Below are 15,985 nucleotides of genomic sequence, written 5' to 3' on the forward strand. Positions count from 1 at the left end.
TCGAAACGTGGCCAATCCCAACACACATTTTATGCTGTAACATTAACGAATTAACCTATTATTTCACAAAGACTGAATTCTCGTACTGTAAACAAACTTATCAAATCAACCGGGAAGAGACATGAATTAACAAAATGGTAGTTGTTTCTTTTTTTCCCTCTTAATTGACGTATTTCCCCCCATGTGTTTGAAACAATGGTGTTATAATCATGTAGTTGCTGGATGGTGTAGTTGCTAGATTAGATATGAACCTGAGTTGGAGACTTGGAGTATTTGTACTTCTTGTCTATTAACAAATTTCTTGACTTACGAAAGAAAATTGTCTCCACATCTCCCCAATCAGAGAATGACAACTTTTTAAAGTTTTGACTTGGCACCTTTACCTACGAAGGTTTTGGTGTTCTCGTGGCAATTAATGTTAAATTGACTCCACAAAACTTAGTTAAGAGAAATGTCATATTCTTAATTAAAATCAATAGGTTATTTGTGAATTTTTCTTTAAACACCATGAGCTCTTTGTACATATATTTAGATGTACTTAGATAACGGTTTATTTAATAAATTATTTTTAAAATGATGATATGTATCTTGATTTTAATAATCAAAGTTATTAAAATAAACTAAAAATAACTTATTTTTATAAGTTATACAACAAAGTTTATTAAAATAAGTTAAAAATAAATTATCAGAGTAATAAGTCATTATTTATAAGGATCCCATGATAAATCTCATTTTCTATATTAGATATAGGTGATTGAAAAAGGTATAATGATTTCTTAGTACCATTTGATCTATTTGAAGTGAGGGAAAAGTTGTTTTCTTTAAACATGGATCTGTTGATTTATTAACCAAAACTTGATTAAATTTGGAGAGAATTTCATTGTTTATAATTGGTTTGTGTTGAGCTAAAATGAATTATTTATCTAAATCTCATGTCGACTAACTTAAAAACAGAAACAAATAAAAAAAATATTTTATATTTAGTAACGTATATTTATTTGGTATACTGGAAATTTTTAATTGTTTTTTTTTTTTTCATGTATACAAATGCACTTGCAGATAATGCAGTTCCTCTCTCTCTTTTCTTACGTAAAAGTTTGTTTGCTCTTTACAATGTATGAGACAGTCTCGTAGGAGACAGTGTTTAAGGAACTGTGATGTTTATGATTTGGAGTATCTCTTGTACTACTTCTTTGATCTAGTTTTCCATCCAATAAAAAGCTATTTTTTGAGAATAAAGTAAGAAATTAGGCTAACAAAAGGTTTGATATGAAAATAGAAGAGTTCACGTGTTCACATTTGTATATTGATTTGGACATGTTCATAATTACTTAACTAGATCGCATACACTATCATAAAGGACGCATGCATAATAGATAGTAACAAACCACACACTTCTTTATCTTTATTCCGAAAGAAGTCAATTATTGGTTGGTATTAGGAAGATGATCCAATTGGATTGAAGAAGTACAAAGGAACGAATACGAACGATACAGTATTAGTTTTCTCTTTGATGCTAGCATTGACCAGTGATCACCTGTACCCGACCCAAGTTCACCACACAATGGCCCCCAATAATAGCATCATGTTCCATCGTCAATGTTGATACAACTAAAAGTCTCTGTTCGCGCTCTTAGTTCATCCACGTCTACTACTACATACTTTTCTTCTCTCTTTTTTCTTGCTAATTGATACACACCTTTACACCACAACCATCAACCTTTTCATATATAGTGTTAAAAAAAATAAAAGCCGCATTTATAACTCAATTATACAAAAGGTGTTATCCGAAACTTCATGATTTTAGAGATTTATTACAAATTACCATAATTACCTTCATATAAACTATTTTGAATTGTGCTCTCTCCATATAACAAGATAACCACTGAGTGATCCACGTTTTCGAGTGACACCATCTTATAATGGCAGGTAATAGAATTCAAGTGATGTCACCTTCATGTCTTTGGTTCCATATGTACTATACGTGAAATTTGGCCCGCAAGTACGTTGATGAATTCATTAATTTACACCATGTGCCATAGAAAGAAAAAGAAAACATGAAGAAAATAGGAAGGAGGGAATCCAGCGACTGTACAACGAAGTCAAGCACAAACATTTATTGAAGGGTGACTGTTAGAGGGAACCATTTAGGTGAAGATGTTTAAATGTTGTACGAGAAGCTTTTAGTTCGCCGACAGTGTGCCTTCTTTAGGTTGAAAACTCACTTGCCTCTCCCTCTATATCTATTCCCCTCTGTTCCTTCTGTACTTGGCCATCACTGTTTGTGAGTCCAAAATCACTGGCACAATCCCTGAACCCCAGTATACTATAACACCATCATGGTGCAATCAAAGAAGTTCAGAGGTGTCAGGCAGCGTCATTGGGGTTCATGGGTATCTGAAATTCGCCACCCACTGCTGTAAGTTTATTCCACTTCATTTCTACCTTTACTTAACCACATTTTTCCTCAATTATATTATTATAATAACAAAAATTAACAATTTTTTATGCTTGTCGAATAGGAAGAGAAGGGTGTGGCTTGGCACATTTGAAACAGCAGAAGAAGCAGCTAGAGCTTATGATCAAGCTGCAATTTTGATGAGTGGTCGAAATGCCAAAACCAATTTCCCAATAACCCAAACACCTGAAGGTGACCCAAAGAGCACTAACAGTGAGGACACTCCCTCCACCTCAAAGGATCTGGAAGAAATCCTACATGCAAAGCTTCGAAAATGTGGCAAGGTACCCTCGCCTTCCATGACATGTTTGAGGCTTGACACAGAGAACTCTCATATTGGAGTGTGGCAAAAGCGTGCTGGGAGGCGTTCTGATTCGAACTGGGTCATGACGGTTCAGCTGGGAAAGAAGAGTGGCAATGAGGGTAGTAGTGAAGAGAGTGGTAATAGTAGTAATCTTCTACCTTCTTCTGAACAACAATCTCCATCAGCAGTGAATGATCATCAAGAACTGGTGAGATCAGAGATTGATGAAGAGGAGAGAATTGCCCTTCAGATGATAGAGGAACTCCTCAACGACAGGAACTGTCCTAGCCCATCATTTAACAACATTCAAGAAAGGGATCATCATGACAGCTTCTTCCTTTAAGGCTCTTTCCATGAATAACAACGTTATGGTATTCACATGCATGTTTAATCTTCAGCAAGGTCATTATTTGTGGGAAAAGCAAGTTGTAGCTATAGACTATAAAATAAGTGGTGTCATATATGTCCTATGTCATGTCTTATGTCTAAAAATATTTATCTATAGGTCATAATTATTTTAAGTGTAGATATTTATATACATATACATATACATTTACATATATATATATACATGCATGCACAGCCCATATAAGACTTGGGGCATTGAAGGAAACTACACAAAAGAAAATAAGCGAGATGTATTCAGAATATTTTCAAGGTTCCGATAAAGTGCACTGCCGTCTGCTTGTTTGAATTGAAATGTTCATAATTTATTTATATAAATACCAATTATATTATATTTCCAGTTCTCCTTATCTTATGCACTGTATTATCATTCTGAATTTTTTTTGGAGGCTCAATTTTGTTGTTTGGTTCTTTAGGGTGGCTATCTCCCCTACAATACTGAAAATAGGGCTGCATTAAAAATACTATGCTAATCAAAATGTTTAAAAGTAATTGGTATTGATGTATTGTTTAAACATTTATGTTTTCCTTTTTCCATACATGGTGATCCTCTTTATATAGAAAGGGCTTAATTTTCTTTTTATTTTTTATCTGTTTAATCCAAATCTAACTTAGATTATGAACTTGAATATAATAGATGAGTTTATTATTGAAATTTTTTTTTTTATATACAATAACACAAATTCAAAATCTTTTTTAATTAATATCAAGTCGTTTGTCATTCAAATCAATTTTTATTATTATTTAATAATTTATTTGCTTATTGTCAGTCAGCCTCTGATAATTAAGGTCAATAAAAAAAACATGTCGAATTTTTAAAATTAAGGTCATGCATTTCCCCATTTAACAAAGTGATAGAAAGGAATTGTATAAATAATGTAATACCTTTGTTAAAAGTAAATGAAACATTTAAGCGAGAAAAACCATTTCTGTTCTCCTTTTTTTTTAAAAAAAAAGTCGTCCTTTAATTTTTGCTTCATTCTGAATTACTCTTTTAATTTGTACAATTAAATAGCACAACCTCTTCTTTTTAGAGATTATTTCCGTTAATAACACTGTCAGATTATTCATACATGGCTCCTGTGTGCTACCAATGACGTTTTGTGTCTAAGATGATAGTTCTTATAATTTATTAAACGAGTAAGTATTTTTGTAAGAGATAACTTTGTTAAGATTCTGTTAATTAATAATTTAAGAGTACTAGTTCACAAGTAAATAAATAATAAATGTTATTAAAATACATTAAATTTCATAAAGATACATATATATTGTTAGAATTTTAATAAAAAATACTTTTAATTCACTAATCAATGTCTTAAGGCCTAGTTAGAATTTTTCTTTCATTAATACTACGAACAGATTAATCTTACTTTGTTCTTATGAAATATTAGTGACTTTTTAGGACTCATTTGGTACACTTCAACGTTGGTGCACTCATTAAATCAGAGTCGTTATATGAAGATTAGCTAACTCAGATTTTGAGTTGGTGCTTTGAATAATAGAGGACCGAAATGAATATCAGTCACTCAATCTTCGTTCAACGGATTTAATTCAATGACTCCATCGATTATACCCATTTTCTACTGCACTAAACCGGAGTCTGACTTTTTATCACTTAAGACTAATAATAGTATTAGTGAGTATACAACTTTTTTCAGAAGCATGTCAATTTAATAACTTCATAGATTTTCAAATTACTAAAGTTTTTAAAAATTATATATATCTACAAAATATACTCGAATCTGCAATTTTTTTATAAAATGCTTAAAGCATTATTTATCATATATAAATTAATATATTTAATTGTATTTTTTATTTCTTTTAATTGGATTATATTTGGTTTTAGCTCTTAATTTTTAATTAATTTTTTGTTTTTAAATTTATAATATTTTATCTTTTTATCAATTTTCTTTTGTCTAAACCCTTTAAAATATTTTTTTTATTTTAATAGATTAAATCAATTAGATTGTTCTAAATTTTTTACACAAAATTCATCGACCAAAATATTAAGTTCTATTATATATATATATATATACTGGATATGGACCAACTCGGTCCTACTTGTAGGAAAAGAAAGTATCTATTTGGTCTAGTTTGGCCGGATACACTTTGTCAGGATTAAGAGATAATTAAATCTAATTTAGGGTAATAATCAAGATATTATTTATTTTAAATAAAGGGCTAAAAATCAAAACTAACTTGACAGACTCATTAGCCCATTACAATGCTTATATAAAAAAGGTAAAAGTACAGGTAAAGAGTTGACTTTTCATTATTTAATACCATTTATTACTTAGAACCGAATTCTGACTTCAGCATCGGAGTGCCTTTTGCAGGTATCTTCCCCTACGTCAGCGACTGCTAGAGATACGTCACCGTTTTGGAGCAAAGACCTGAAAACTAATGTTTCTTTAACAGGAACAATATATATATATATATATATATATATATATATATATATATATATATATATATATTCCTCTATTTAAACATCAATTTCATATATCATATAAAATTATTCATTTTTTTATTTCTAAAATTTTAAAAAATTTATTTAATTGACTCTATTTGCTCATAGTCCAAAAAAAAAAGTAATTAAATCAAATTAAATAAAAAAAAGTAATTTTAAAAAAATGTGTTTAATTTAATTACTTGCTTTAAAATATTAGTGTTGTTTAATCAAGTCCCTTCATTATCTTACTTATCACGTGGTCACGACATGTCTACATAACATATATAACTCAATGGTAGATGGTTGCTCTCACAAAATTGACCCATGATGGAATCCGGTCACTATCCCGAGTTAAGAAAAGCTTAGCATTGTTTGTAATATATATATATATATATATATATATATATATATATTATAAATGCAATATTATGATATATCTTAAATTAAGTTAACAATAATTTTTTATATTTTTACTTTATGAATCAACTTTCTTTAAAAAATATCTTATCTTATAATAATGACTTATTTAAATGTTTATTTAATATATTTTTTAAATGATATTTTGTAATATGAATTTGATCATAAAATATATATTTAAATTACTAAAAAAAACTTCACAAAATATAAATTATTTTAAAAATTTTCGTAAATTCTTATAAACAAAGTCTAGTATTAAAATAAGGATTCCTTTCAATAGGAATTTTTTTTCCACTTATACTCGAGAGAAAACACAAGAGAATGTGCTTAACGGAGCTCTAGAGTTCCTTCTGCTCAAATCATAAGTATAAGTCATTCAATTAGAAGAAAAATAAATATATTAATCAATCATATATTATGAATAATGTTTTTAAAAACATATTTTCTTAAAAAATGTAGGTTGCAAGGAAAAATTACAAAATTAAACACGTTTAAATATAGTTTTTGTTATAATATGCATACAATTATAAGGATTTAAAAAAAATTAATGAGGCGATGCGTTAGAAAAAGAAACATGAAAAAAGAAAAATGTATTAAAATTTACTTTTGCAATAACTAACTCAACGATGAAAGAAGAAGGAGCTGAAGTAGATGGCTAAAGCTGAGGGTCACAGACTATCTAGTACATAACGACATATAATTGCCGTCTTTCACTCTTTTGTTGTTGCACATGACAATAATTTAACTCATTAAATAAGCTTTGAAATTACAAAATGGTAGGCAGTACCTTCCGCTCCTTTTAGATCCACATTTAAACGTCATTACATTAGAAGTTTTGAATTATTGGGATTTAGTTAACGCATAAGTTCCTCTATAATTTTTTTTATTAAAATTACTTAATCTTTTCTTACTTTATTCTTTATTAATAGTTTTTTAATAGTTAAACTACTTAACTAATATAATTAAATACTTTATTTACTGTACTTGATTTTTTTTATATAAATAAAAAATGACATTACTATTATTCTCAATTTCTATATAAATAAATAATTATTTTTTAAAGAATAAATTGAAATGAAGATAAAATATAATAATATTATGATAAGCAGGTAACGCATTTATATTCCCTTTTAACAATAATCGCTTTGACGAGACTTTGGAATTTGGAGTTCAAATGTACGGTTGTAAGACCGATATTAATACAATAATTAGAGATGGCAATGGGTAAAGTACTCGATGGACACTCACAAAATTTATCCACAATGGGTAGGGTATTTACTCGCTATACGGGTACGGGTGTGGGTAAAAATCGGCAAATTTTAATGGGGATGGGTGCGGGTATGGGTATCTAAGTACTCACCCCGCCCCATACCCGTATATATATATATATATATATATATGTGCTTGAACTTTATTCTACAATTATGAATTGAATTTTTGTATTATTATATTACTTATGTGAAGTTATATAAGATTAATATAAAAATATATTTAATAATAAAGTAAACCAAAAAATTTATTTTGGTTTATATTTTTAATAGAAAAATTTATTTACTATTTTATATCATTTAATTAGGCTAACACAATTTAATTATTACATAGTTAATATGAGATTGACTTTTTTTTTAAATATTATTTATATATGACACACATAAAATATTTTTTACACAAATATTTTTGTTAATAAAATCATATTGATGTTTAAATCATAAAGTGAATGATAAATAATAAATATATTATAAATATTTTATAAATTTTACAATCACCTACTATTACCGAAAACTTATTATTTATTAATAATATTTAAATTTTAATTTAAAATAATATTTTTCTATACAACATATGTATTACAAGGACAACTATAATCTATTGAATCTAAATAATATTATTCTTACTATTTATTCACATTCAAATAAGTTTTTGAAAAAATATAAATATAAAAAATTATTGTTAATTTTTATTTGTTAATTTTTTTAAGATAAAAAAGTATAATTTTTTTAATATACACGTATATTTCTTTATTATAAAATTTTATTGTAACTATTTATCTTTTATTTAAATTCTTTTTTTTAAATTTATATACATTATAAATATTTAATTCACTAAAATAATTTTTCAAAAATTTATATTTTTGATAAAATACTTTCCTATAGTATATGAGTTAAAAAATACTAGTATTAATATATATATATATATATATATTAATTATATTATATTATTTTAATTAAATCTATTATTTTTCTTACAATTTCAAATTCAAAAGTTAAAAAAAATATTTTATGTATCAACTTTCTATTGTTAGTATTGAACTTCTCTACTCTAACTCTATTCTCATTCTCAATGTCTGTCTCACTAAAACTTAATAACTATGAAATGTTATTCATTAGAGTTAGTTGTTAATGCCGTCACAAGAGGTTACTAAGTGATCCTACACGAAAGGGACAACCATTATACAGATTTATTTCGTTGTCGTTCTGACATTACTAATCAATCAAATCTCACACAAGATAGAATTATCACTGACAAATAACTTGTGTGTTTAGTTTTGCTTATTATTTCTAAGAATTTTAGTTTAGAAAATTATTATATTAAGATACATTTAACATTTATGATCTTTGAATATTTATTTTTTATCTATATTTGTACCTTGTTCGACAACTACATATTGAATTTTTGTATTATTATGCTACTTATGTGAAATTATATAAACATATTTTTCTTTATAAATTTTTTTTTCTCAAACAAGCGCGGGTAATGGGTACAAGTCGGGTATGTGGGTACCCAGAAGGTACGGATACGGGGATTAATGTTCATACCCACGCGGGTATGGGACCGGGTACGAATATTTTTTTAAAACGCGGGTATGGGGATGAGTACTGTAGTACCCTACCCATACCCTACCCATTGTCATCCCTATCAATAATATTACTTTTTGTTTATAGACAGGCGAAATTAAAGTGATTACGTATTTTTGCGTATATATTTGTTACCGTGAAAACATATTAAAATAAAAATATTGACAATTAACGAAGAGACCGTTAATTAACCTCTAAGTTTGGCCAACCTATAACTACCATTTACGAATTTTGTTGTTTAGACTTTATTTCATTTTAGTAGTATTTAACATGTGCTTAAAATAAAACGGAATAATATGTTGTGTTTTACGTGTATATATATATATATATATATATATATATATATATATATATAATATCTCTTTCAATTCGTCAAAATGTATTTTAAAGACAAAACTGTGAAGTTTTTGAGAATTAAAGAGGACAATACCTTAAATGTAAAACTTGAACAAAACACTAATCATAAAATAAAACTCATATTTTACTTTTTATCAGTATTTTTTTAACCTAATTATTAAATACACTCACGGTAACCTAAAGAACTAGTACAATGTTGTAAAATTTTATTGTGTTTACATTTGTGAAATTGATATTTTTAATAAGAAATCTAAATTCTATCATGTATAAACTACTTTGATTGAGTTTAGAGAGACTTCGTGTTTTCTAACCATAAGAAAAAAAAACGCATTTAATTAATAAGGTTAATAATGATTTCACATTTTTGAACAAAAGTAGAGAGAAATGCACATAGATATTAGATGGCTAAAGAAGAATAGTGGTTGAAAAGAAAGGGCTCTAGATTCATTTTATAATGATTGATCACTCGTACCACTGTATACTCGTCGTATCAATACATAAAATTCATTATAATGCAAACAGATAGATATCCTTTTCGTGGATAATTGTTACAAGGACTGCGAACTAGGAGTCGTTTTTGCCTTTGAATGCCCTTGACATTGTTTCATGTGTAATTAATATGAAACTTTGGTCAGAAGACCTTAGATCAAAAGAAGACAACTTTTAGAATCCAAAGAAAATGAAGATAATGTTCATGATCAAGCACGAGGTTTGCACCTTTTTTTGTTTTCTCGCTACATAAATTTATTAAAGGAAATCCTAACCAGTCTTACGTGGACAAGTTAGAGTCAATAAATCAACTATAAAAGTTTAAGACATATGAATGATTTTACAGGAAAATATTCATTTAATTAAAATGAATTTAAGTATTTTCAAAGTGAACAAATAAAATCATTAAATTAAAAAAAAAAAAAGAAGCTAAAATCACGACGCACTTTTACTCTAGAGGCAGTTCTCACATATAGCAGCCTTTCCAATTTTATATTTCAACTTTATCCCTTCGCATAAGAATTATTCAAGCAAGATATACGTAAATAATGCATACGCTTGTCTTAAATTGAGAAGAGGGAAAATATTAACATTGATTTTTAAGATTGAATTTAAATAATTAATAATAATAATATTTTTTATTTAAAAAGTATAGATTACACTCTTATATCTTTAATATGATCAATGTATTTAAAAATAAACTTATTGTTTTTTAATGTGTAAATCTGAGATAATAAAATTCTAAAAAAATACATATTCAAGAATACAGGGAAAAAAATTAAGTAGGATGGTTTCAAAGGAGGAATCAACTGGCAAGGCTACTTTTCTATTAGGAGGTTTAAATAGAAAATTATCATTACAAGTATTTGGAACAGCTTATCAAAATTGTGTAAATTTTAATTTATTTTATAATTCTTTCATATAATTTATTAAAATAAGCTTTTTAAATCAAGAAGCTTTATAGTAAAAATAATATCATAAATTTATATATGATAAAAAATTATTAAATAAACATTTAATTTAATTATATATCCAAACTTACTTATTATTATATTTTAGAAAAATCAAATTTTTTATATGACTTGTTTTTCACAGTATTATTGCTTCAAAGAAGATTCGTAGGAATATACTCTTTAACATAATTTTAAATATATTTTATATTATTTAATTAAAATTTATTAAAAATTATAAAAGTGGATAATTAAATTAGGAGTGAAACAATGTTATACGTTCATAATTTTTATAATTTTTGATAAATTTTAACTAATAATTAATATTGTGTTATAAAATGAGTTATTATCATTTATCTTATTTCAAATGTCCTTCATTTTAACGTCATATTGTTACTCTTCCATTTTTCCTTAGTACAATATTAGTGAAAATGATTTTATGTATTACATTAAAGATTATGCTAATTCTAGAGTAATTTGAAAAGGCATAAAATTCTTTAATTTCTATATATTCTTAACATTTGTAGACCTATTAATTAAATTTTTATTTTTTGCATTAAACTTCTTTATCACAACAATGTGCAAGTATGACTCAAAATGAATTTATTTTTATAATTATTACAAAGTCAATAGATATCTTTCTTCTCACATTCAATGTTTATTGTAAGATTTTTTTATTTTTTTTTTGCTAATATTGTAAGATTTTTTCTTTCTTCATAGTTCACATTCGTCTATATTTTATGGTCTTTTCCTTCTCCTAATGTGATTACTCTGAATGTTGATGCAAGTGTTCCAAGTTATCTTGACATTGGTGTTTATGATGGATTGATTTCATCCTTTTATGACAAATTATTTGTAGCTTTCATAGCCATATTGAAGTTTATGATAATATTTTTGTATAACTTATTATTATGTTAAATTATAAAAGGACTTATTATTAGACAAACTGTATAAAAGTAATTCATCAAGTTAATGGTAATAATATTACCTTTCACATATATGGTGCTATTATTACACAAATCTAAAGATTCTTTCATAAAATTTGCAATATTTTTATTCATAAAAATAAACAAGGCATTAGTATTTCGTTAGTAATGAATAATGAACTATTTACTAATATATCTATTTTTTCATTTGTCAATAAATTTTTTAAAATAAATAAATAATTAATTAATGACCCCTTATTTAAAAGGATAAACAGAGATGTAATGTTTATAGTAATTAATACATAAGTTAAAATAATACAAATACAATTTTCTTTTAGAGGAGAACAAATAGAAAAAAAATTGTAAAATAAAAAAGTTCAAAAAATATATCAATAATATTACGAGTCTTATCATTTATTTTATTTTTAAATAAATTATTATTATTAATTAAATAATTAATTTCAGCAAAATCGCGTAGCGTGTAAACTTTAACTTAAAGGGTCCACCGGTCTAATGTACGGATTTTATCAAATAAGTCTTAGATTTAGGTGAAGTAATTGAAGTCCTTCATAACCTAGACAAGTAAGTTTGAACCAACGTACGCTCCAAAAACTTTTACACATAAATAAATATATTCTAACTGGTGCTAATACTGATTCTTTCTCTACATTCTTCTTTCCTTTCTCTTTTCTCTTAACCTATACACCAAAGAGATTATTAATAATCTTAAATATTATAAATTTTAATGAAAATATTATTTATTATTATGAACAAATATTACTTACTAATAAATAAAAGTTATTAAATATTGTTAAAATAATGTGTTAATGTAATCTATGCTTAATAAAATTTAAATTTTTTTAAAAAATGTATATCGATAAACAATGCATTATATTGGGATTTAATACATTGATAGTATATATTAATATAATTTTTTTAAATTAAGGCTGAATGGTTAGAAAAAAATACGTTTTCATAAAAAAAAAATTCCTAGAAAGTTGAGGATTATTGTTTTTTAATTGAATAAAAAATTATTATTTAATTTTCACTTTTCTGTTTTATTTTTATTTATTTAAATAATCAATTTCTAATATTAAGTGGCATATAAATTTACTAGAGAATTGTTTAGAAAGGGGAAATTTCAGAGGGAAGAAAAGAGAAAGATAAAATTTGTTTTTAAATAAATATATTTATAAAATAAAATATATAAATTAATATATTTATATAAATTTTGTATATTAATCGTGTATTTATTATTATAAATTATATAAAAAATTTAATTTAAAATTAAAAATATATCATTTCCTCTCTTTTTTCCCTTTAAAATCCTCTTCTAAACATTTTTTTAAAAAAAAAATCACTTTCATGATTATAACAAATACAATTATACAAAAAGTATGTGCCTGTGAGAGATAATTATTATTTACCTAAGAAAATAAGGTTGCAATTGGTTACAGTAAGTAAGGATACGGGGAATGAAGTAAAGTTTGACTACATTATAGTTTAACTTGAAACAACACAGATTATGAGTATTCAAATATAATTTAAATCTAATAATTAAAATTAATTACACATGCATATAAGATATAAGGTACATTTTACATATTTTATATTTTAATTTTAAAATTTAAAATCAAAATATTACATAATTTCTAAGGAAAAATGATAGATAGTACAAAAATGAATTCGAATTTTATAAATTATGACTGATTAATGCCTTTTTTTTCTTATTTGAAAATATCAACATAAAATACAAACAATGAATCGTGATTGATTGCTTTAAAAAATGTTTGCGTGAAAACCATTCATACTATATATATAACATGGCTGATTTTTCTAAATTTGTTATCTCACGTTAAAAAATATGTTTTGTAAAATTTAAAAGATCTTGCGTAATATTTTAAAATTTAATAAATTTACAGTTTAAAATTAAATATTTTATTATAATAAATAGAACTAAATTAAATAAGTATTCTAATGATTAGTATAATTTTTATATTAATATTATTTTGTTATATTTGAATTAAAAAACGTGAATTTTTTTTATCAATAAGTATTGTCCAAGTAAAAATAATTTAAAAAAATAATATGCTTTTAGTTTGCTTCGTGGTGACTGGTCTTTTCTTTTCCTTTATTAATAAGTATTTAAGGACATTATTTTAAATAATATTTATTTTATTAATTTCCTTTATTTATATTTCACTACAAGCATGTGCGCGTCCATATAAAAAATTAATTATTATGATAAATTGTATTAATCTTCTTTTAAAGATAAAATATTTTATATTTAAACAAATCTTTTAATATTATAGAATAATTACCAACAAGTTTTTCGGATAATTCTTTTAATTTTATTTTAAAAGTTTCAAAGTTAACATCTCATATTAATTATTCAAAATTAATTACAACAAAATTAAGAGTTGTAAAAAGAAGATTACTATGGTTAAAAGATTTATTCAATTAAAATATACAAAAATAAAACGTACATTAAAGAGGTTGAACTGTAGAATAACTTTTGAAATATAGACGAAAGGATAAAATGATTTTTTTAAAAATGTTTTGGTCAACAAAGGATAAAATAATTCAAATACCCATCAGAATATAAATATATTGGTGCCCTGCCTCTCAGTAATTCAGATGACTCAGATTAAAATGCGCTGTGTTTTTTTTTTTTTTTGAACTTTTAAACTAAGTTTGTATAGTTTGATGTTGGTCTGTATCTGGTTGGGTCTAAACTTCCAAAATTGGGCCGTGAAACCTGATGCAGAAAAAAAAAAATGAAAAACTGTCCAGGAACCGCAATATAACATGCTCAAATGGATACAGACAACACAGCAATGGATATAATTGAAAGATATATTTAATTGCATAAGCTTCTTAATTTGATTAATGGTCAAGTCCTTTAGAGTATGATTATTCATTTTTCAATACTTTACAGTCACACTTTTATAATTGTGAATCGTCTATGTATTAATTATCGTTTATTCGTGTTTATTATGTTTTTACCGAGTCTATGTGACTCACCATTTTTTGCTTTAATTTTTTCATATCATCTCATCGGTTGAGGTACAATTTAATGGTGATTGTACATTTTAGCAGAGGCCTCTCTAATTATAATATTTTCTTTTTACTTTTTGTTACATTTTAAATATTTTGCAATTTTTAGAAATTTAAAATTATTATTATATATATATACACACACATGTATATATAACGGAGATATTGAACATAAATTTACATAAAGGAAACTATATTTATTTTACGTGATAAGTAATAACGTAAGTTTGGAATGGAACTCAAATTACGTTTTTCGATTTTTATTTTCTAAATATTAAATTTCAAATAATCTTTTACAAGAGATTGAAAAGGATGTTTTAATGACACAATATTTTCAATTAAAAATTATAAAAGTAAGCAGAAACAAATCGTTTTATCCTTAAAACATCCTGCATAATTATGAACAAAGGTTAAATATTTCTTTTTTTTTTAGTGTGTATTTAAGTAAGTGTTTGTAGACTTAATTTTAGATAATTTTTATTTTGTAGAATTAGTTTTAATAAAAATACATTTAAATAAAAGTAATTTATATTTCCAAATTTTAATATTAAAAGTACCAGTGTTGCAAAAAATAATATAAAATTCTAAATCCAACATTAAAGTTGTTCAAGATAATATCCTGGGCAAAAGCAAACATATAAAAAAACTTTAGGCTTTCAGCTACGAGAAGGACAAAAGTCCCCACCTTTTTATGAAAAATCTTTAAAGACAAGTGTCACCATCTCGATATAAACTTGTTGGTTAACCATTTTTTATTCCAAAATAACAAAAATAATAATTCGATTTTTAAAAAAATTAGACCTAAGGTTAAAATAATTTTTATTAAAAATAAAAATTTATTAGTTTAAATTAATTAAAAATTTTAATATATACTTTATAATAATTTAAATATTTAATAGGAGGGGGCAACAAAACAGGGAGAGGAGATGAGGGAATTAATTAATGTGAATGGAATGGAAGAGCAAACGAGGACCATTCTGGAATAAAGGGAGTTGAAAGGGAATATGCCTAAGTTGTGCTCTTTTCTCTGCTCACAATTAAAGGATATGCCAATCTCATATTCTTATAACAATAATAATAATATAACTTTAATATATCCTTATTATAAAAGTTTATATATTATTAATTAATAAAACTATATCATAAATATACATTTTAAATTCATTGTTAAAAATTAATAGTTTTTATTTATGTAAAAAATTAATTATATTTGATGAATAATATAAAAATATCTTTCAATTGTTAATATATTCTGATTAAATATTAGTAATAATACTATTATGTATGTCTATATATTTTAGTTTCAAAAAATTTA

General features: G+C 25.1%; 1 protein-coding gene across 3 annotated transcripts; it reads left to right on the forward strand.

Annotated features, from left to right (window-relative positions):
* Nucleotides 1-2,231: 2,231 nt before the first annotated feature.
* LOC113847731 (ethylene-responsive transcription factor WIN1-like) lies at nucleotides 2,232-3,368 on the forward strand. Of its 3 annotated transcripts, none has more exons than XM_027476986.1 (3): nucleotides 2,232-2,419; nucleotides 2,523-2,908; nucleotides 2,966-3,368. In XM_027476986.1, the coding sequence occupies exons 1-3, from the start codon at nucleotides 2,340-2,342 to the stop codon at nucleotides 3,103-3,105; spliced, it is 606 nt and encodes a 201-aa protein (XP_027332787.1). In that variant the 5' UTR covers nucleotides 2,232-2,339; the 3' UTR covers nucleotides 3,106-3,368. The 3 variants fall into 3 exon arrangements, with proteins under 3 accessions (XP_027332787.1, XP_027332788.1, XP_027332786.1); XM_027476987.1 differs by having other exon boundaries at nucleotides 2,532-2,908; XM_027476985.1 differs by having other exon boundaries at nucleotides 2,523-3,368.
* Nucleotides 3,369-15,985: the final 12,617 nt, after the last annotated feature.

This window comes from Abrus precatorius, unplaced genomic scaffold (assembly GCF_003935025.1).
Source record: "Abrus precatorius isolate BTA unplaced genomic scaffold, Abrus_2018 Scaffold8, whole genome shotgun sequence".
NCBI classification, from domain to species: domain Eukaryota; kingdom Viridiplantae; phylum Streptophyta; class Magnoliopsida; order Fabales; family Fabaceae; genus Abrus; species Abrus precatorius.

Excerpts from the sequence above, each read along its gene's own strand:
- LOC113847731 (XM_027476985.1), top strand. The coding sequence starts at position 2,340 with ATGGTGCAATCAAAGAAGTTCAGAGGTGTCAGGCAGCGTCATTGGGGT. Across the intron at positions 2,420-2,522 it reads GAAATTCGCCACCCACTGCT|GAAGAGAAGGGTGTGGCTTG; the intron begins GTAAGTTTATTC and ends CTTGTCGAATAG.